This window comes from Nelumbo lutea, chromosome 6 (assembly GCF_056320005.1).
Source record: "Nelumbo lutea isolate HS-2025 chromosome 6, American lotus-T2T, whole genome shotgun sequence".
NCBI lineage: Eukaryota > Viridiplantae > Streptophyta > Magnoliopsida > Proteales > Nelumbonaceae > Nelumbo > Nelumbo lutea.
Window position 1 is genome coordinate 15,295,200 of NC_142689.1, and position 22,560 is coordinate 15,317,759.

The 22,560-nt window shown below is 37.6% G+C and overlaps 2 protein-coding genes across 2 annotated transcripts; one reads left to right on the forward strand and one right to left on the reverse strand.

Moving 5' to 3' along the window:
* Window positions 1–4,265: 4,265 nt before the first annotated feature.
* LOC148847547 (uncharacterized) lies at window positions 4,266–8,135 on the reverse strand. Its single transcript, XM_088951271.1, has 4 exons — window positions 8,064–8,135; window positions 7,785–7,928; window positions 7,473–7,677; window positions 4,266–4,348 (listed from the first exon to the last, which is right to left on the reverse strand). The coding sequence occupies exons 1-4, from the start codon at window positions 8,133–8,135 to the stop codon at window positions 4,266–4,268; spliced, it is 504 nt and encodes a 167-aa protein (XP_088807397.1).
* Window positions 8,136–17,428: 9,293 nt separating this feature from the next.
* Window positions 17,429–21,920, forward strand: LOC148847548 (putative HVA22-like protein g). Its single transcript, XM_088948326.1, has 8 exons — window positions 17,429–17,601; window positions 17,708–17,788; window positions 18,086–18,152; window positions 18,312–18,410; window positions 20,387–20,443; window positions 20,532–20,595; window positions 20,693–20,896; window positions 21,536–21,920. Exons 3-8 carry the CDS (start codon window positions 18,121–18,123, stop codon window positions 21,797–21,799), a joined length of 720 nt encoding a protein of 239 aa, XP_088804452.1. The 5' UTR covers window positions 17,429–17,601; window positions 17,708–17,788; window positions 18,086–18,120; the 3' UTR covers window positions 21,800–21,920.
* Window positions 21,921–22,560: the final 640 nt, after the last annotated feature.

The following is a 22,560-nucleotide window of genomic DNA, read 5'->3' on the forward strand; positions in this document are numbered from 1 at the left end:
CATCACCATCATTGTCATTGTCGACACTGCAACCTTCAAGCCCTCCTCTTCCTTCTTTTTTTTTTTTTTTCTTTGATCAATAACACTTTCATTAACTCATCAATAGAAGATTTACAATAGGAAGACAAACACGCTTATCTTCCAAGAGCAATAAAGAACCTCAAGAAAAGGAAAAAAAAAAAGAAAGAAAACACACTATAGTTACAGCTTAGCCCAAAACAGTGAATCCCTTTCTGCCTCTTGTTTAGCTAAACCGTCAACTAGGGAATTAGCCGATCTTTTAACCCAACATATCTTAACTTTCATCTCCCGCACCAGACACTTGAATTTCCTTATCTCATTATTATACTTCCATAAGCCACTGTGACCTTTAATCAGCCACCCTATCACCACTTCTGAATCCCCTTCAATTAAGAGTTTCCTGGTGTTCAATTCCTTAGCTTTTTGGACTCCTTACATAACTGCAAAGATCTTAACTCTAAGGGAGTCACCCACTCCAATTGGGCCTGAGAACATAGCAGAAATGACCCAATTTTCATCCCTAAAAACACCCACAATCCCTGATTGTCTCGGATTTCTCCTACTACACCCATCAAAGTTTAGTTTCACGAATCCACCAGGTGGAGGGGTCCAGCCACACTCATTACTGGCTTAGTCTGTGTGCAATTTGCAATTTCACCCCACTTCCTCAACATGTCATCCACAGTGTAATCTGTGAAAAGCACCAAAGTTTTCAGCCACTCTACCGCCCTAATATGAATGATAGCCCTCAGATCTGTTGTTCCTCTCTAAGCTTTTGAAAATATCCTGGAGTTTCTTTCTTCTTAAAGTGTCCAACATACTGCAGCCCTTAGTCCTCTCCACATTGTTCTTCCCCTTTTTATCCGCCACCTAAAAAAAGAAGGGGAAAAAGGGCCCTGCAAGTCTGATGGAGGATTCCAGCTACATCCAAATAGGGACAAAGCCCATTTCAAATTGACCTCACAAAATGGCAAGACACTAGTAGGTGAAAACCAATCTACCCATCCACTTTACAAAGAACACACCACTGAGGTGACAAACAAGTATTGGGTCTCTTCTTTTGGAGTAGATCACCAGTGTTGATTCTTTCCAAATAGGCTTTCTAACAAAAACTACCAACCTTATGAGATATTGCTCTACACCAAACCTCATCAACAGGAAAAGGGGGAAGGTAGGACTGGTGGGCTGACTTAAGACTTTGAAGAAATAAGCACAAGAAAAGATGTTGTTGGGGGTAGGTGTCCAAATTCTAGAATCCGCCCTAGTAGGGTTTAAGACAATGTTATCAAGAAGTGCAATAAGGCTCAAAATATTGCCAAAGTCTGAATCCCTCAAATCCCTTCTTAGACCCAAGTTCCACTCAATCCCAGAAGTGGAAGAGGACGAGATGGTGAATGACGAGATTGACTCATTTTTCAAATCAGAAAGAGCATACAAAGAAGGAAATTTATCCTTTAGAGGGGCACTCCCCACCCAGGTTTGTTCCCAAAATTTTATGGAGTTACCGAAATTCAAATCATACCTGATATTAGGGGAGAAAACTGGTAGCAGGTCATGAATGGCTTTCCAAGGAGAATTGCTTGTGGTCCTAGCTCTGATTCCAGCATCCCATCCATTAAGCTCCAGCCCATGTATACTTGCCACTATTCTAGCCCATAGCTTCTTCTTCTCCAAAGGGAATCTCCATAACCACTTTCCCAACAGAGTCATGTTCCTTCTCCTAATATTCCCAAGCCCCAAACCACCACAGGCCTTACTCCTACAAACTATCTATCAGCTAACTCTATGATCCCTCTTTTCCTCTCCCGGTTCCCACAAGAAATCTCTCATTAGATTCTCCAATCTATTAGCAACCTTCATTGGGATTTTAAACATCAATAGGAAAAAGATAGGTAAATTAGCAAGCGTGGCCTTAATAAGTGTAATTCTCTCACCAAGAGAGAAGTAGTTCTTTTTCCAGGAGACCATTATTTTTTCAAACCTTTCGACCACTGGGTTCCAAAAACTCTCTCTCATGGGATTATCACCTAAAGGCAACCCTAAGTAGTTCAAAGGCCACCCCAAGACTTCACACCCCAGCACTTCAGCATTCCCTGATCTCTCTCTCCTCCAAATTCACCCCCACAATACAGTTTTTCCCAAAGTTAACCTTCAAATTGGACATTTGCTCAAACAGTTGTATCATTGACTTCAAATTCCTGATAAAGTTCACATTACCGCCTTCACAAAACATAATTGTGTCATCAGCAAACTACAAGTGAGTAAGGGGGATTTCCACCCTCCCAACTCTCCAGCCTCTAATGAGCCCCCTAGAATCTACTCTGTGAATCATTTTCCCCAAAACCTTTGCAATTAGAATAAACAAGAAAAGAGAAAGAGGGTCTCCTTGTCTTATACCCCTACTGGCTGGAAAGAAATCTATCATTGTTCCATTCACTAGCACTGAGTAATGACAATTCCGGACACAACCCATTATCCACTTACACCATTTAGCTCCAATACAGATAGTAGGAAGTCGGGGCTGCTCCCTAGAAGCGTTTTGGCTGGTGCCACGTCCGGCATTGTTAGAAGAAGCCATGAATGCTGAGTTTTTTTTTTTTTTTGGAAGAGAAACTGTGAAAGCTTTAGAGGAAGGCTTTTAGAAGCATTTCTCACAGACGACGCCAAATGATGCAGCATGATCCGGGCACTCCTATTTGGCTGCTGACTGGCTCCTTACTGGCAACGGACGGCACCTGAGAAGATGAAGGTGAAGGATTCCCGAGGGATTTGCCCAGTGGAAATACTTCGAAGCTTAAGTCAGAACGCTGGAGAGGAAGAAAAGAGTATAAAAGGCTAAGAGTGTAGGTCACGTTGGATCACTGTGTCTCAAGATTAGCTCATGAGAAAGTAAGAATTCAAGTTTAGATCTAATTCGAGAGAGTGTTCTCTCCCCTTTGATTAAAGGGCTTTTATAGGGGTGTTCTTGTCAAATCGGGCATAACCGCCACTGGGCTCTTGTCGCAACTGTTACCTACCAAGGCTGCGCAGGTGATCGTTACAATGTACTACCCGCTTGGATGAGCGACACGTCTTGAAGGGACAGGCACGCTACCATCTGTCGAGAAATGTGGGTGCAGACTGTCAAATGGGTAGGGACTACGCCGTCAGTCAAGAGACGTGGTGCAGTCTGACGAGTATGGTCTTGTCAGATAGAAGCTTCCTGAGAGCGTCGCGCTGCTTAGTCGCAAGCTACCCTGTCACGCTGCGAGCTGCTTTTGTAGCAAGCTCTTAGGGGTATTTCCAGGTGACCCTCATCAAGGTCGGTCTTCGGGGCAGTTCTTCTGCCCAGGTGCTAGAGCGAGCTGGTTTCCCTAGCTCGCAAGATAAAACAATCTTGGAGCATTCCCTTTCCAGTAGCTCGGGGGACCTGGAGCTCGTGTTGTAGCGAGCTGCTCTACAGGCTCGTTACTTAGTTGTGGTCAGGCCATGATGCTAAGTTGTTGCTCGTACTGAGTCAGATCCACGTGTCATCATCTCAGTAGGTCGGGTCAAATCATCCTCCATCAGCTACCATCCTTCACTTGCCAAAGTACGCAACCTTTTATTTGTTCCATTATCTTCACCACATTCTTCCACCAAATGGAATCATGCATACGGTTTTGTTTTTAGGCCATATTCTTTTTTCGGAAACACATTTACTTGGGTAAATGCACTTACCTTGGGGTAAGTTTTTCCTGGGTAAGTGCATTTACCCATCTTCGTTTTTTGTTTGATTTATCCAAGTAAATGAAATCCCTTACTTTCTCATGTTCTTTTGCAACACCCAATTTCCTGGGTAAGTTGTTATTTTTTTCATTTCTTTTCAATTTTACCCTTTCATTGCATCAGCCATTAAGAAGGGGATCTTATATTGCAACTGCAAAATTTTTTGTCTATCTTAGTCATCAAATACCAAACAGCCCATAGAAGTATTAGAAGTAAAGAATGGTACTTTCAAAATATAAATTAATAAATAAGAAGCAAAAAAAATGATTTCACTTTGGTTTCACGAGCAACTATTTAATTTCCAAAGCTGATAAACTACAACCGTCTCAAGAGATATATCAAGTAGTTTCTTGATAAAGGCACTCATTGCCCTCTACTTTTAAAATGGAAATACATTCCAGTTCTCTTTTTTTTTTAGATGAAGAGAAGAAAACAAGCACAAAGAAAACAGAGAAAGAAAACAACCAAAACAGAAAAAACTAAAACTGAAACTAATACTAAGGGAGCTTCTGGACTTCTTGATCAAACAACTTCCTTGAACCATCATCAAACTGTGAAGATAAAAGAGCCTGAAATAGCTCTACAGGGTCCACAAACAGCAACCAAAAAAGAGCCTAAAACACTTGACAACCAAAAAAGTGCCCTAATTATTCATCCTTGTAAGAAACATTTGACAACCAAGCTTCTAAGAAACAAAAATTCATCCTTGTAATAAAAAAGAGAGTTGAGCTAATCGGCTACTAGGTTCAGCTTTTGCTTCCATATCACCATTCTCATTGACTCTAACTCATGTAACTCCTCTCTCTTTCCCTATGAGCTTTCCCATGCATAACAAGGTGACTATCAAATTACTTGCAGGTGAGATATGCCACCTAGCAAGAGGCTTTAACACCACCACTAAAGTCTTGAACCGCTGTAACATTCCCACCTAGCATAAAGCACGTTAGGAAGAACTTGTTAGTACAAATCACTTCAGAAATTTGTTTTTTGAAGGCCAAATCACTTCATAATTTAGATGCAATCAAATTTAGAATTTTCAATTGCTTCAACCAGAACATGGTATATACAAGGTAAATATATCAATATTGGATTTGTGGTTTCTTTCTTTCATTTTTGGAATGAAATACAAAAAACATACTAATTGGGGTGTAACTTGGGTCAAGTGGGGTGAGCATTTGTTAAATTTTGAATGGGTATGAACCTGAGTGACCGAGTCTGGTGTAAATCTGGCAACCTAATTTGCACCCTATGTCAAAAACTGTTGAGAATATTCCATCTAAAATAAGAAGATATAACTAGACAAATCCCAACTAATAGAACAAATCATATAAACAGAACTAATGTCTTTGAACAAGAAATGAATCAAAAGCAATAGAAAAAAATTTATTATGTTTCACATATAATAGATTATAGAAAGCTTTGCATGACAAAAACCATACATGCATATACATAGTACAGCATATGCTGTATTATGTAAATATGATTGAACATACCCATGTGGTTAATATTAAGTACTTCTCCAACCCTAAATTCCATGGGTCTCTGTAACTGATTGCACGACAAAAATCACATCATTCATGTTGTACTATATTAATGTTGGGCTCTGGAATCAATAATAAAGATTAGAACTTATTTTGGGTAGTCAATAATAAATATTAGAATGAAGTTGCAATGAACTAAGGGCAGCCATGAACTTCTATAAGCCAAGCTTTCATTTTAAAGAGAATAATCGAAAGATAAAGGTATGGCCAACAATAAATTAAACCATCAGCTATCCATTAATCCATTTTCTCGAAAGCCAACTTGTCCTAACCTCCCCTCCCCTTCCCAACAAAAAAAAGGCCAAGAAGCCAACCAACTAGATAGAGTATTGCACACAGGTTTTGAATCTTTTGATTTGTAATTAATACATATGCTACACAATTCCACAATGGACCTTGAATTATCTAGATTTTTTGTGAATAGAAAAGAGTTCAGATATTTTACCTAGTTGAATAGCACATTTCATTTCATGTACATGGAAGCCATTGTTGGACAAAAAGGATAACAAATTATAATATCTACATAAGCCAAGCCTAAACATAAAAAAAGAGGTTATCCTCAAAATATGCACAAGTTCATCAGTGAGGAGAAATGATCTATTGCAAGTTGAAGGGCTTAGATGAGCTAAGGGTAGGCCAAAAAGTATATAGGTTGAACTGGTGAGAAATGGTCTGAGGATGAAGGTTCATAATTTAACAATGAATATGTTACTAAACAACATGGAATGACAGAACGGGCATCATGTAGTTGATACCATATAGATGGGGCAAGGCTTAGTTGAGTTGAGTAGTTGAGGTTGTATTCATTTCTATGTATAAGGAACATAAAACAAGGTTTTGATCATACAAAAGCCAAATGTTAACTGAAATTTTACAGATTGGAAGATCTTTTATACTTCACAGTGAAACAAATGGAGTCATAATAGTAAAGAATGTGATTTTTGAATTAGAAAGGATCAACGCAGATAGGGACGCTTTTTTAACCGAGGAGAGAATTCCTAATGCAGTAAAGAGGGACAGAAAACCAATCAAACAGTGCAAGTTTCAAAAGTTTTTGCTAGATTAAAGCTGGGAGTTTTTGGGGCAGTTCCAAAGAAGGGAAAGAAGATGAAGAAAACCTTCAGATAAGAAATTTGGTTTCAAACATCAAAGGCACTGAGAAAATGGGCAAAGCGTGATGTTTGAGTCTTATTAGAATAGGTTTCTGGGTTCAGGGTAGGTTCTTTCCCACCACAACAACTTCATCTTGTCCAAGCATATTATAGTAATAGAGAGAAATGGATTTTAAATTATAGAGGGGGCATAATGATGCTTGGATGGAGCCTTGGGAAGTTGGTCTGATGGCTTTGAACAGTATTGGTTTGGGACCTTTAGGTAAGGAAGAAACTTTTAGGGAATATTGAGGAAAGAGTAGAATATGATCCACTGGATGTTATCAATGGTTCAACAAAGAAAATAAGACAAGAGTAGAAAAGAAAAGGGGGTTTTGAAGGTTACCAACAAGACAAAGGGGAAAAGGAATGGGTCATAGGGGAAGAGGGTCTCACAAGCAGAGATTATGTTAGTTTTGGAAGTGGCTGAGTACAGTGTTAGATGGACTCTCTTAAACAGATGAAGTGTCTATGTTGGACTCAAGTCAAATACTGACACCATAGATTCTAATGGGTGGGAGAACACTTATACAAATGATTTTCTTCTTTCTCCTTGTTTAGTTAACATAAATGAACATCTAATATACACAGTCGGTTCTATCTTTTCTTATAGAATATCTGTAGGTAACAAAAATAAACTTTAATTTACTTATGAAAACTTCTATAAGTATATGATGATAGAATTCACAAGACAAATTTTTAAGAGAAATTTCCAATTTTAGGTGTGTTTGTGAATCCATTTTTCATCTTTCCAAGTCAGATTACTGAAAGTTTATTGAGTTCCAACTCTTGTGTCCATGTCCAAGCATCACTAGTTGGGTATTGGGTGGGGGTTGTTGAAGTTTATTTTGGGTCACAAGGATCAGTGGTAGCAAAAGTGGCGATGGTCCTCTGGTAGGGAAATTTGTGTTCTTTAAGAGGGATTTTGCAATGTCCATTTGAATTTTCTACACCTTGGGAGTAACATGGAGTAATTAATAGGCTTGACTAATGAAACTAGATGGACCATTACCCTTGCGATCTGGCAGTAACCTTGTGCTTTCTACAGAAACAGGAAGAACAGTGAAAGCTTCATCATTAAGCTCCTCTAGATTTCTATTGTCTTTCAATGAACCAACCTTCATCTTGGCCTTCAAAGCTCTAGATTCAGCCAATCTTGCATATGTAGTGGCTTGACTGTGCAAATCAGCTGAACCTGAAGTTGTTAAAGTATAGTCCTAGTGAATGATGTACATAAATACATCAAGATAGTTGGGAAAAAACACTTGCAAAAGCCTAGTTTCAATGATAATCATAAGTTTGATAAGCACTCATTGAAAAAAACTCCAATATGATAAGCAGAAGGTGATGTCTCTGGATTATCCATCAGCAAATGAGTCATTGGACTAGGATTCATGACGGATATGCTCCGTATTTCATAATGAATTGCTTCTAGTTGTGCAATTGCATCTTGATGTTCTTTGTGCACCTGAATGTCAAGAAAACATAACTTAGAATCAACATCTCCTTAGTACTGAGAAATAAGATCAGTTCCAAAATGATCTTAGAGCTTTCTTATCTGAACTAGATAGATAGTGCAATGCCAAAACTATTATTTAATTACAGGAAATATTTCCAATGCATGGTGGAATGTGCCTGTGAAGTCAGTGTGAGGCACACCGGGGGAGGGATGCATAATTTTTTCCAGGCAATAGTATGCATGGTTGAGTTTGGGTTTGATCCCTCCCACCAAAATTTTCTTTGAGTTTTTTTTTTCTATTTGGCTCACTATATTGGTTGAGAGAAAGGAGATGGACATTGCATAGGTGGGAATAGCTTGTACAACTGATTTTACAAGTGTAGTTCTCCCAGCATGAGATAAGAGTTTTACTTTCCAAGAGGCCAAACTTTGAGTTTATTTTGTCAATTAGTTCCTGATGTGGAACAAAAATTTTGCCTTGAAAACATAAGTAGGCTCCTAAGTATATTTCTTAACTCTTCAATTGTTTTATTTGCAACATGTGGAGCATAAACTTTTTCTTTCTTCAAAGGACACACTTACTAAATTGGGCACCTGATTTGGCAAGGTTTATTTTTTCTCCAGATAGGTCTTCAAATTGTTTCAAAGTCTCCTTGACTTTTCTTATTTGATTTGGTTCAACTTTACACATGACTATATCTGTAAAAAGAAGATGTGTGATTGGAGTTCCTTCCCTACATAATTTGAAAGTTGAAACCCTACAATTCCTTCTTCTATTCAGCCTTATAAGATATGCTTGAGAGGGCTTGCATTCCAATGATGAATAGATAAGAGGACAATGGTCCCCTTGTCTAAGCCCATTTTGCACTTGGAAATAACCCTTTGAGGTGCCATTTAGCTTAATAGAGAATGTTGGTGTTTCTAAACAAAATTCGATCATTTGACACCACTTCTCATGAAATCCCATCCCTTGTACATATGAATAATAAAATCCCTTCTCATCCTATCATAAGTTTTAGGCATATCAATTTTTAGTAGAATCCACCATGTTCTTTTTTCTTGCTTCCTCATTTGATAAAAGCTAATTAGTTTCGAGCAATCAATTTATTAAGTAATTTTTGCATTTTGGGAATTAAACATTTGGACATTGATGAGGGAAAATTTGGCCCTCCATTGACATTGAGCCATATGGTGATCCTAAAATGTTGCTTAACACCTCAACACCACATAGACAATGTCGATCTGTAGGCACCTTGGGCCAAAGCCAGGTCGTCCATCGCAGGACTAGGTCAGCCATCATAGGATCAAGTCACCCATCGCAGGATTGAGCTAGGGACCTCGACATGAGGGGTGACCTTTCTCTACCGACCTGGCTAAAGCACAATTGGCAACCTATAGGATGTTGTAGACGACCCCTATCACGAGTGGGCTATCATCTTTGAATCCTCCAGAATCACATCACCCCATCAATGGAGTTGACCCCCTACCCTACCTGTTTCAAAGGCAACCAGATAAGTGAACTCTATCGCTTTACGTGGAAATCGCCTTCGAGCAAGGTGGGCCGATAAGCCGTGTACCCCCAATGATCTCAAGTGTGCAGCGTGAAGCCCACGACAACCTGCACCTATATAAAGGCGTCCTAGTGATCAAAGAAGGTATGCATAATTTAGTTCTCTAGCACACTAGCTCTCTTGCTTTCCAACTTACAAACTCTCTTCGCTAATTTAAGCATAAGAGTGCCCTAATTATTTCTTTGCAGCTCAATCAAGCAACCTCACCAACCTAGCATCTGAACTGTCCACCAACAGGGAGCACCAGATCGCACAACATCAGACATTATTTTGTAGAGTGCATTATAGACACTTATTGGCCTACAATGATGAATGCTTTTAGGATTTTTTTTTAATGGGGGGATATACACAAGGTTTGTAGAATTCATAGACGGAGGAAAGTGGGGCTATACGCAAGGTTTAAACATATAACTTTTGTATTATTAAAATTATTAGATATAAATTTAATTAATAGAATTTATTAGTGAGGAACAAAAAACCTCAAAAGGATATAAGGAAAAAGAATAGGAGTTAACTACTTGACTATAGGAATGAGAGAAAACTAAATGATGTAGAAGTAGGGGTTCAAATTATATTTTCTATCCTTCTAATTAAAGGGAGCGCACCAAATTCAAAAGTAAGGGCAAGAAAAATGAGAGGAAATAAGAATTAATGTCTTAACTAAATTAGGACTTAATAAGAGAGAATAAAATATATTTAAAAGTAGTAGTTCAAATTATGGCTTTTGCCACCAAATTAAAAAATAATCATATTTTAATAAAAAAAGAACAAAATACATTAACATAATATTTTAAGTAGGTTGACATTTTTCAACCCAACCCAACGACCCAAACGCAAAGTTACTTGTTTTAAAGTTGGGCAAATAGGGTTGGATCAAAGCCCAACCAGCCCAACCACTGTCTGGCAGGTAGTGTCGGCAACAGCATGGTTCCCCCTTAACCACCACCAATGCTGGAATCTTTTAACAACCACGTCTGATTGTCTGCAACAGCATGGATTTACCATCTCAATGGTATTAATTTGTGAAAATCCTATTTCTTTATTAAGAAGAAGACCCTTATCCACCATTTATGGGTCAAATTGTCTGATTTTAAAAGACGAAACTACCCCTAATACATTATTAGTTTTATCATTAGAAACAGGGTATCTCTTATTATTATAATTTTTTTCACAGAAAATGTGCCCACCCTGTTTAAAAAATTTGTGAATAGTAACCCTAGCTATCCACCAACCGTGCAAACTAAAAAAATCGGGAAAAAGGGTATCTCGGATTTCGGTATTATGTTCATATTATAAGCTTCAATCAATACATCATTGATTGTCGAATTCAAATCAACCCCCCATCAGATTGCCGCCCATCAGATTTTCCCAACAACGTCCCACAACGGATCAGGAGATATTTACAATAGACGGCGGGAATGTAGGACGTTGTCAAATCAGCCCCCCATCACCTTGTGGAGTGCACGATATGGGAACTAGGAAGTTTCCTTTCGGATTTAATTTACTTATTTTGTTGACCAATGTCCATTGTTGGGATACATCCTGATTCGAGCTTGGATATTTGCTTCACTCAATCCAATTGCATTGCACTTACAAAGAATACATCTGTAGCCCACGTCTATATTTTAGTCATGTATCAACATCTCTCTCAGCATGGCAAATCCATGCTTTCGATCAAAAACCAAGTATTCCCAAAGGTTTTCCATCCACATCTGCAGTCTATTTCATAAGTGTACAAATTTCATGTGCCGTGATTTGGTAGATGAACGGCTTTTCTTTGAAGATTTAATATATTACCCATTCATTTGAGTTTGTTTATGTGCCATGATAAAAGCTGCTATACTAGCCCTCCATTTGAGATTTTCAGAAAAAATAAAAGGGCTTGGGATTCTACATGTTCTCAATGGATTTTTGTTGAGTGCTTAATAGGGGTGATCACGTTAATTAAATGTCAAATCGATCAAACCGGCCCGACTCAATTCGAGTTAGTCGGTTTTTTAAAATCACCAGTCGGTTTCGTTTTGTATGAAAAATAAACCAACAATTCGGTTTAATTTCATGAAAATCGAAATCAAATCGAACCGAACTGATCTTATATATTTAACTGTTTAAGTAATTATTAATTAACCCTTACCCTATATTGTTAAAGGTTGATATATTTTATTTGTGTTTGTTTGAATTTTGGGAAAAAAATGGTTTAAAAACGTAAAACCAATACAAATATAATACAATGGTACAATATTTAATTTGGTTTTGTATAAATTTAAATATATATTGACAAAAAATCACTTTTGCATAAAAAACTAATTGATTTAAATATATATTTTAATTTTGCATAAAAACTAAAAAAACAAACTTAAATATAAATAGATATTTTAGTTTAAAATATACATATATATATAAACCGACTAAACTGATAAACCGACCCTTCATGCTTGGGTCGTTTTGCTTCAGGATCAGTCGGTTTCAGTTTAGTCAATAAGTAAACCGATTAGGTCGAGTTGGTTGAAGAAAATGACTCAAACCAACCCGACCCAACCCGTGAGCACCCCTAGTGTTTCAGGAGTGCCACCACCTCTTACTTTTATTTGCTTTTGTGATTTTTGGGACAAGTTATCTTTATCTTGTGTAACACAAATTTTTTTTATTTATAAAAAAAAAAGATGGATTTGATATATTGGGGGGTTGATCGGTAGTGTAGTCATTTATTGAAGAAATCTTTTGTATAAAAAATGATAAATGTTTATTATTATTATTTGACCATTAGGTGACATTAGAATCTTTTAAGCATCGACATCACATAAGGTGAGATTTGAATAAATGGCTAGGTCTTAGGGGAAATATTAAAAATGATGGCGTTTTCTCAAATAGTTGGCTCCCACAAATTAAGACAAACACTTATCTAATAAAAGTTTTATTAAATAGCATTTTGGAATAAATACCTATGTGGCAGAGAAGAATTTGCTCTACTTTTAAAATAAATAGCCTCAAAACCAAACACCATATTAGATTGGAGGATGAAATAAGAAATATTATTTGTATATTTTATTTATTTTCTTTTTTAAGGGTTCATTTAAAAGAGGATATGAGTAAATTTAATCATTAAAAACAATTAATATGCCCTAAGTAGACAACTTCTATTAATGGTTACTGATGAGGGCAGATTTGGCCCTCCAGTGGAATTGTGACACGTGGCACCTCGTGCCAACTAAATATGGCCTCCAGGCAGCTCGCCATAGGTAGCTCGCCACAGGCAGCTCACCATAGGTAGCTTGCCATAGGCAGCTCGCCATAGGTAGCTTGCCACAGGCAGCAGCTCGCCATAGGCAACTTGCCACAGGCAATTGCTAGGGCTTGCCATAGGCAGCTCGCCACAAGCAGCTCGCCATAGGCAATTCACCATAGGCAGCTCGCCATGGGCAGCTCGCCATAGGCAGCTCGCCCTAGGTAGCTCGTCACTTGTAGAGAAGCTCGGTACAGGAGTAGTTTGGCATATCGCAAGAAGATCTCCTGCCTAACGACCTGGCCCAGACACCGACCCGCCGACTGACACAGGTGCCACCCTGACAACCTAGCCCAAGCACCGACCTAGCCGCCTGACACAAGTGCCAGCCTAACGACCTCGAGGAGTTCACCACCGTACCCCAGTTCTGATGGAATGTGACGAGTCTTACCATTTGGAAGCTTTTCACCCACCTAACCCGTGAGGACTCCGGTATATAAAGACCTCACCCCCCAAGAGGGAGAGGAGGGGGAAAATGTGGAGTTAATCCATACTCTCTAGCTCTCTCGTTCCTTCAATATTATCTTCAAAGCTCTCTACAATCAGAGTGCTAACTTAAGCGCCGGGGAGCCCCCGCCAGGAAAATACCTCCGAATCCTCTAATTCAGCTCTTACAGGTCCCTCAGCTCCCGCCGCCTACAAAGAGGAGGAAAAGATGGAGTTCTCGCAGGTCCCTCAGCTCCTGCCGCATACCAAGAGGAGGAAAAGATGGAGTTCTCGCAGGCCCCTCAGCACCTGCCACCTACAAAGAGGAGGAAAAGATGGAGTTCTCGTAGGTCCCTCAGCTCCCACTGCCTACAAAGGAAAGAAGACCACCTCATGCTGAGGGCAGTCAGGTTGCACTGCACCAGGGAGCTCCACCATTCTCTAAGTCACTGGTCGCTTAGTAGGGAGTTCGCCACCAGGTAGCTCTCCACCAGGCAGTTCGCCGCAAGGGAGATCGCCACCAGGCAGTTTGTCACCAGGCAGTTCGCCACTAGGGAGCTCTCCACCAGGCAGTTTGCCACCAGACAGTTCGCCACCAGGCAGTTCGCCCCCAGGCAGTTCACCCCCAGGCAGTTCTCCACCAAGCATTTCGCCACTAGGCAGTTCGTCACCAAGTAGCTCATCACTAAGGCACGTCGCCACCGGGTCAAATCACGAGGTACTTAGCCAAAAAATTTTCACATCACAAAACAATGGTACGTGGTCGAAAACGGTTACATCTTACTTATGATTGCCTGATGGAAAGAAAAGTGTGAGCTAACAAAAATTCTCTACCAGGGATCTTTTTTGGTTTTGAAAAGTTAAAATAATTTAAAGAGAAATGGATAAAAGAGAAATAATGATTTAGATAATAACTAAAAAATTATTAGGTAAAGGAGCCTTCATGTTCCATCCACCTCAGCATAGACCTAAAAAATTATAGATAGTGAATTCTAACCACATGGGGCCCTTTGATAGTGACAGAAGTGGTTGAACTGAACTACTTATTGCTTTGTATTCTGGTGCATAAAATGGTTAGATAATGAAATATTTAATGTAAAGGTGTATTACTCAACCTAACAATTAAAATGCTATTCAACAACTTGATAATTTCCACTAAATTGAACTATTTATTAATTTATCTTTTAGGGGAAACTTGCATTGAAATTGCTTATTCACTAAAAAGCAATTCAGTTAAGTCATTACCATATGTGTTGTAATATCTATTTGTTTATCTTATTCTACTAGTAATTAAACAGGTGCATTGCATGTGAGATTTTTTTTTCATACTAATTACTTGAATTTTAGATATATCATAGTTAAGATAGAAATTGAAAATTAACAAAAGTAACAATATGATTAAAACTAAACTTAAACGCTTGTTGTAAATGTGCATGTGCATTGCACGTGGGAAATTTAAATTATAATAACACTTATTATTATTATTATTGTTATTGTTATTGTTATTATTATTGTTATTGTTATTATTATTGTTATTGTTATTGTTATTATTATTATTATTATTATTATTATTATTATTATTATTATTATTATTATTATTATTATTATTATTATTAACTCTTTCTATTCCAAATATTTTCGACAAAATTCTACACTTTTTATTTTTTGTGTTTAATCATTTTTAAATATTTAGTATTCAATTATGACATCATGAGTTTCTTTGAAAAGTTGGACCATTGACCCACCATCTAAATAAGAAAATACCTTTTGCTTTTGGATTAGTTTTAAGTAATATATTCCATATACATTATAAAAATAATTTATACTTATCATACTTTATTTTTGTTTGAAATAATTAATATATAATTTTTTATATATTCTTTTGATTACTTGAACTTTTTTTTTTAAGATTTACTATTTAGCTATCATATCATTGACTAATCCATTTGATCCAAACTACTAACACGCCACTCAAAATGAAAAATATTTTGATTTCTATGTTGATATTAAATTTTGTATTACATTTTCATCACTGATAAAATTATTTCTTATGTATAATACTTTTTTTTGTTCAATATAATGAATATACAATATTAGATATGGACCAAATATTTGATTTTTATAAATATATAACATTAGATATGTGCCCAAATGTTTCTTTATTTTTTAATTTTTGTGATTCTTTATTTTTTTTTATTTTACTATTTGACTATGGCATCATTTCATTTATAGGTTGATTTTAAATTTGGCATTTCATTTTCAACATTAATAAGAACACTTCTTACATTTCATACTTGTCTTTGTTTAGTATATTGAATATGCAATATTAGAGATATGCCCAATTCTTTTTATTTTTATTTGTATTATATATTTAATTTATTTTATTATTTTATTATGATAATATATATTAACCTATTTGACCCCATATGGTAAAATTGCTTACCCACCACTGGGAGGGAAGAAAATGGTTTTGTTTTTAAATTCCTTTTTTTTAATATTTATTTTTATACTATTAAAATTAATGTTATAGATTTAATTAGTAGAATTTAATGATGAGAAAAATATATCTTAAATATAGAATTTAATGAGAGAATATATCTTAGATATGAGATTTAATGAGTGAAAATAGGAAAATAGTTTTATTTTCAATCAGTTTTAAATTTTACATTCCATTTGCATCATTAATAAAATCATTTCTTATTTATCATACTTATTCTTGTTTAATAATTCAAAAATATAATGTTGAAAATTTTCCCATTTGTTAATTTCTATTTTTTTTGTATTTTATCTATTTTTAAATTCTATTATTTAATTGTGACAACATAGATTGTCCCACTTGACCCAAAATGATTTAATTTCTTACCACCACCTAGATGAAAACACTTTTTTTCAATGTATATTTTAAAAGTATAAGTTTTTGTGTTATTGAAATTATTAATTTATTATATATGAATTTAATTAGTAGAATTTAATGATAAGAATAAACAAAAATGCCCTAAATATATGATTCAATGAAGGTGAATGCAAGTTAATACCTTAAATGTTGAATGCATTGAATATCTTAAAATTACCTATTTTCAAGTCATTTAATATCAATAACCAATTATCTTATTTGCCTTCTTTTTTTATCAATAAATTTAAATATGGAGGAGTAAATTTTATCCTAAAAAAATCCAGAAATATTATTTAGGCTATTTATACTTTTTAAAATAGTATAAATTTAACATTGTTTATTCCTTTCACACTTAACTGACCCCCAAAGACAGAATATTGTAATACAACACCAAGGTTGTTTGGTGGCCAAGTTTTCCATTGCACCGGCCGACTTTTGTTTCAGTTTGCAATGCCACCGCGTTTGGTTCTGTCTGACCTCAGACAGTTCAGATGGGTCTGGGTCTATTTTTTGTTTTCTTTACACCTTCTCGTTGTTTCATTTGAAGATGAATATGAGTCTACGAGATACTGATGTCAGCCATGAAGGATAAGGTGTTGACTGCGAACCCGTTTCCATGTGCGCCAAATCAGGCCAGGTTTGGCCGGGTCAGAATAGCCTTGATCCTCATTTTTCAAATCTTTCTGGATGCGTAGACCCGGATGGGGCCTGATGGACTTTGACAAATTCTCAATTCCCATACTAATGTCGAAAGCTACTTAAAAAACAGTAAATACTGTTCGGACCAGCCCCACTCCAATCATACTTGACACTTCCCAATCGTTGACTCATTTAACCTCGTCACCAAACAAGTCCCATCGACCTTCATTCATGATTCAACACCGGACCTCAACTAACTAGAAGCTACTCATAAGTCCGTTTAAATGGAAGCTTCCACGACCGCATGAATTTCCAAAGGCTCCATCTTACGATACAATTGATAATTAACTGCCAACCTTTGAATCTGGACTGTTGATCTCCCCTTCCGCATCATCTACTCTAGTTAGGGTTATATACCAGAAGGCAGATTCCCTTGATGCACTCACCGTTGGATATTTTGACGATCCAATATATCAAATATGATTGATAGTCAACGGTCGAAAAGTCCTGGAGCCGAAATGACGAAAAGGCTCTTACCTGAACCGAATCGTCATGTCCTGACCGCGGAAACGGTAAATTCCGTTTCGAAGAATCCCAAGGAAAATGAATCCTTTATACTTTGTTTTTTCTTCTGAGTTCTGAGTTTCTCTTCTACGGTTCAACCATAGAAAACTAAAAGGAGGGAAGCGTTCGTGGCAAGTAACCTCGTTCGTTCCCTTCCCGGTTCCCTCCTCCACTCTATTTAATTATTCGTTGCGGACTTCAACTGTTTTCCGTATCCCAACTTTCTCCGAATTACCATTCCTTGATTTATATCTCTCTGCGTCTTTGTTCATTTCTACAGAATCGAAGATCGTTAAAGCCATAAAGGTATGGAGAAATTTAAAAGGAACAAAAAGAAAAGAATCTGAAAGAGAACTCTTGAATCTTGGCTTCAATTTTTACTGTTACTTGATCTTATTCAATTCTACTGCAGGGGATTTCATCATCAAATTGAATTCTGGTGGGAAGCCTCGACTTGTCCCTCGGAGAATCACTATCCCCACTCCTCTACAAGGTTTGCTTTAAGTTCATGTTCTGAGAACTCTTTTTTTTTTCCATTTCCTTTTGGTTCGAGAGAGAAAGTTGATTATACAAATTCGTTGAGGTTTTGGTTATTTTTATGATCGAAATCCGGTGTTTTTTGTCGAATTCCAGTAAAATGTATGTGCAACAGGAGCCGTCTAAAGCTCTTTATTTTCTGTTGTTTTTGGTTTCTGTTATTTGTACTATAGATTGTTTGAGTATATCGATTTGTTTTTTCTTATTCTCATCTGCTGAATTTCAAATTTTGAAAATTTATGGTGTTCTGTAGGATTGTAAGTGGCTGCTGTGGCATAAGAGGTCGAGATGTTGGGGGAAGTCATCAACAGAAGTCTTATGTATGTTAATATTTGTGAATTGTCTTCCTATTCTTCTTTTCTCTACGGCTCTGCTTTTATGACTATTTTCCGTTTCTTTTTGTCTGGTTTTGTTAAGAAAAGAATTGCAAAAAAAATGTTGACTTGAACTTGGGATTGATTTTCAATTTTGGATATTAGGATGCTACTTGGATACGTATATCCTGCGTTCGAGTGCTTCAAAAGCATGGAAAGGAACAGAGTCGAGATTGATCAGCTCCGGTTTTGGTGCCAATACTGGTAATATAATAAGCTTTTCTTGAGAACTCTTTCAAGCATACTTCATTTTTCAGATTTGTCGAAGATACAAAAACTTTCTTTCCCTAAATCTTAATTTGAATTCTCCCACTTTGGCTTCTCAATTCGTTTAATTAATTTTCGATTGGTTCAGTTCTTCTTTCTTGTTTGAACTAATTACCCAATTCGATTTGTAAAGAGAATGAGTCGAAGGAATCTACAGTTTGAGGAAGAATAAAAAACTTAGGGTCTAAGTTTCTTCTGGGTGCCAAATGTAGACTTTGATTTTAAATAGCAGTTGATGCTTATGGGTAATAACAGACAAAACAGGCCTAATCTAAAAACAAATCAACTAATCCATGGGATAAGTCCACCCCAAATGATTCTTTAATAATGAATGCTGAAACTTAATTAATTCAAGTGGATATTATTGGAGTTGAACAGTTATCCACAGTATAATGCCTAGACAGTTAGACAATGGCACACATATGGCCGGGGCTGGGACCTATACAGTTAATGTTAGAAAAAAGAAAATAATAGTTAATGATCACAGAGCAATCTCTATAGGTCTAGTCTAGTAATTAGTTTAACATGAACACCAGATTTTGCTTTATATTTTCTAGGTGATAGTGTTACATTCAACCAGTGTTTTTCGAACCGTTGTTGATCCGGACAGTTGGACTGTTTGGCCTGTTCCAACAGGTTCAATTTCACCTGTAACCCGTTCCTTGACCAAAAACTGTTGACTTGGTCAATGATCCACTGACTCGGGCAGTCGAACTGATGATCTATTTGACCCGGATAACAATTTATGACCATTTTTATTTTAAGTATTTTTTAAATTGAAATGGCTGTTCATTTGAGCCGAACAGTCAAAAACCGCTGACCCAGAAACCGGTGACCAGAACGGTTGGTTTTTAAAACATTGCAGTCAGAAGTTTGGACCCCATATTTTGCCAATTTTTCTTAGACCGGTCTCACCCTGACTTGATGATTAGTTGGACCCCATACGGACCCAGGCCCGGGTCTGGGCCCGGATTATAACACTTATCATAGGTGCTAAGACCTGTCCGGCCCGGTAAGAAATTGAAAGAAAAGAAAAGAAATCATTGGTGGATTAATTGTGAGCATCAATAGTAATAGCACATTTGCACATCTAAGGATACAGGAAAGAGGACAAGTTGTTGATAAAAGCCAGTTCTAGTCCATGGATGATTGCTCTGAGCTCTGTTTCACTGCTTCTGTGAGCAAAATTTTCTTTACCTGCTGCTATTATATCAGCTTGTTAGAAAAATACATTAAAACAACTGTGCCTGCTTGTGCCGTATTTTCTACGAAGGAGCCATCTATATTTAAGTTGAGACTTCTCTGTGCAAATGATGAGTAAATTACCTCTGCTGATAGTACGGCTGTATGTGCCAGGTTATTTAACACCTCTGATTTTAATCGGGATTGATTGTTCTGCCCATATTGTATTCTTACATGCAATGGACAAGGACAGCTGAAGATTTTACTCTAGTCCAGTGAAAAGTAAAACTAAACTACTGAAGATTCTCTCTTTGTTTTTGAGTTAGATGAATGGACCTCATGGAAAGAGGACTCCTATGATAAGTGCGCTGGTGGGCAGGTTTGCCCAATTAGTATTCAGTAATTTTTTTGTATATATAATTAGTATTTAGTGCTTACTGTTTAGGTATTGTCAAATGCCATGGACGATTCAAGAAAACCCTGTTTTCATGTTCGGCCTAAATCACTTGGCAAAGTTCACAAGTTTAACAGGAGGATTCACCTTTGGTTATGGATCAAATTCATATTCGGCCATCTAATTCACACGCTATCATTTTTAGCTTGAAGATTTAGAATGCATAAACATGATAAAAAACAAGCAAACAAAAGAAATTTCTGAATTCTTTACAATCTTGCTTGGATGACCATTTTTTCAAAAGAATGCTGACCACCTCCATTTCAATATCTTGCAGGGTCATTGTTGCACTGCTGACTGCTCTGGAGCGGGTCGGGGATGTTTTCATTTCATGGTACGCATTAGCTCTTCAATTTGTGTTAGTTACTGAGATAGATATGCAGAATTGTTCTTATAATCACCTTTTCCTATCCTCTGTGAAGGTTACCCATGTATGGAGAGATGAAGCTGGCCTTCATAATCTACCTATGGTATCCAAGAACTATGGTAATTCATTTACACTCTCGATGGAAAAAACCAAATTTCTGCACTCTTCTGTGTATATTCAATTTTCTAATATCAGGAAAAATAACTGTAAATGCAGGGAACTAGTTACGTCTACGAAACCTTCTTGCGGCCTTTCATGACAAGGTACGAACCAGATCTTAATCAGAACATGGGAGAATTGAGGAGAAGAGCCTGGAATTTAGCTGTAATGCATTGGCACAACGTTGCTAATTTTGGAGAGACCACATTTGCTCAATTCCTCCAGTATTTGACCTCCAAGGCTAAAGGCAGTGAAGCTCCGGTACATCTTCTTTTCCTTTTCTGTTAATAACCATCTAAGACTACAGAGGCATGTTCCCTGCTCTTTACTCATCTCTACACCCATATGGGTTCATCCAGTGGACCACCCCATGGAAGACCAGAGACTGGTTTTACTCATCTTTCTACATCAAATTATAAAATTCAATCCTTGGACCACCCACAAATCAGGCAAGAAACTGATTTTACTAATCTTCACACGTCAAACCACCCTACTTGGCTCTGTTCAGTCAGTGGACCACCCTATTTGGCTCTGTTGAGAATATTTTTGGGAATGCCACGTTACCATAGAGTGGGGTAAAATAGTAATTATCCCAGACATGGGCGTGAATGGTGAACGTGTCCAGCCTAAAAACTCTTTCGCGTAGGCTGTTGGCCTCAAACAGCCAAAGTTAACTCAAATAGACCATTGATGGATCTCTAATCTCTAATTGAGCCACATGGATCCATGGCATCCATCCCTTTGAGGAGAAACAAATTCCTTGTATAATTCTTAGGAAGTTGAAATGAAATATACATCTGAACCACCCAATCTATGTGCATGGCTTGTCATCACAACATCCTCAAATTAGATTAGTTCTCGTACATTTCTTCTTCTGAACGTGTTCTTATACTTTTGCAGAAAATCGATCCACACTACCCCAGTGCACCTCCTCTTAATTCAATGCCGAGCGCACCTCCTCTAAGTTCAATGGCCTCCGGCCATCGGCCGCCGCTGAGGCAACCTGGCAGGAACCGGTCGCCAGCGACATCACCACCGCCAGCGTATCGCGCATGGTTCCCACAAATGGGTTCCAACACCAGCTCAGAGTCCGGTTATAGACAAGACGCCACCACCATTCACCAAACAGCTATGGACGAAACTCTTCGTAGACGGCCACGCTGAACCCAGAAGGAAAAGTGAAAGAAAATGTAAAAAGAAAAAACACAAATCGTAACCCAAGGATTGTTCTTTTCTTCTTCTTTTCCAATTAATTACAGTTAATTATTCATTTTTTTTCTCTTTAGTTTGCATCTCTCTCCGCCTCTTTATATAAGAAAGGGAAGTTTGAACGAAAGTATAGGTACTAAATACACATTGAAAACAGAATCTATTTTGTCAATTACACAGAGATTCGTAACAGTCGCCGTTATCATCACCGATCACCCTCAGCGAGGTAGGTAGCTGCCATTACTAAAGTCGCCCATCATGTCTCCATCCTACCCAAATGTTGCCGAGCAACCGATCAAAGACTCGCGTTATCCTTGGGATGATTTTCCGATTAATGAACCCAATACAAGCACTGACCGAATTCCTCAAGTACTCGCCGGAAAACCTGGTCCACATCCGCCGGAAGAAATGCCGGCCGGAGGAGTCCACTGGCGAAGACATGGGCTGGAGGTAAGCCCAGGCAGCCTGCTTGACGAGGCGGTTCTTGATGGAAATCTCATAGCCGGACTGAGAACCGGGGCCGGTCGGAGACTGGACTACTGCGCCAGGGGATGAAGGCATCAAGTCCCTTAAGGAAGTATAAGTCTGTGATTGTAAAGAAACAAGCTCGAAATCGTTGGGCAACGACGACGACTTGTCACCGTTGGGAAAGCTTGAGCTCAATACTGGGGGGAGATCGAGCTTTATAGGGAGCGAAGAAGCTATCGAGTTCCTCC

Coding starts and splice junctions, on each gene's coding strand:
- LOC148847547 (XM_088951271.1), bottom strand. CDS start 8,135: ATGCATCCCTCCCCCGGTGTGCCTCACACTGACTTCACAGGCACATTC. Junction 7,678..7,784: donor CTTCTGCTTATCATATTGGA/GTTTTTTTCAAT, acceptor ATCATTCACTAG/GACTATACTTTAACAACTTC. Junction 4,349..7,472: donor GTTACTGCCAGATCGCAAGG/GTAATGGTCCAT, acceptor TGGACCCTGTAG/AGCTATTTCAGGCTCTTTTA.
- LOC148847548 (XM_088948326.1), top strand. CDS start 18,121: ATGTTGGGGGAAGTCATCAACAGAAGTCTTAT. Junction 20,444..20,531: donor GGGGATGTTTTCATTTCATG/GTACGCATTAGC, acceptor TCCTCTGTGAAG/GTTACCCATGTATGGAGAGA. Junction 20,596..20,692: donor TATGGTATCCAAGAACTATG/GTAATTCATTTA, acceptor CTGTAAATGCAG/GGAACTAGTTACGTCTACGA.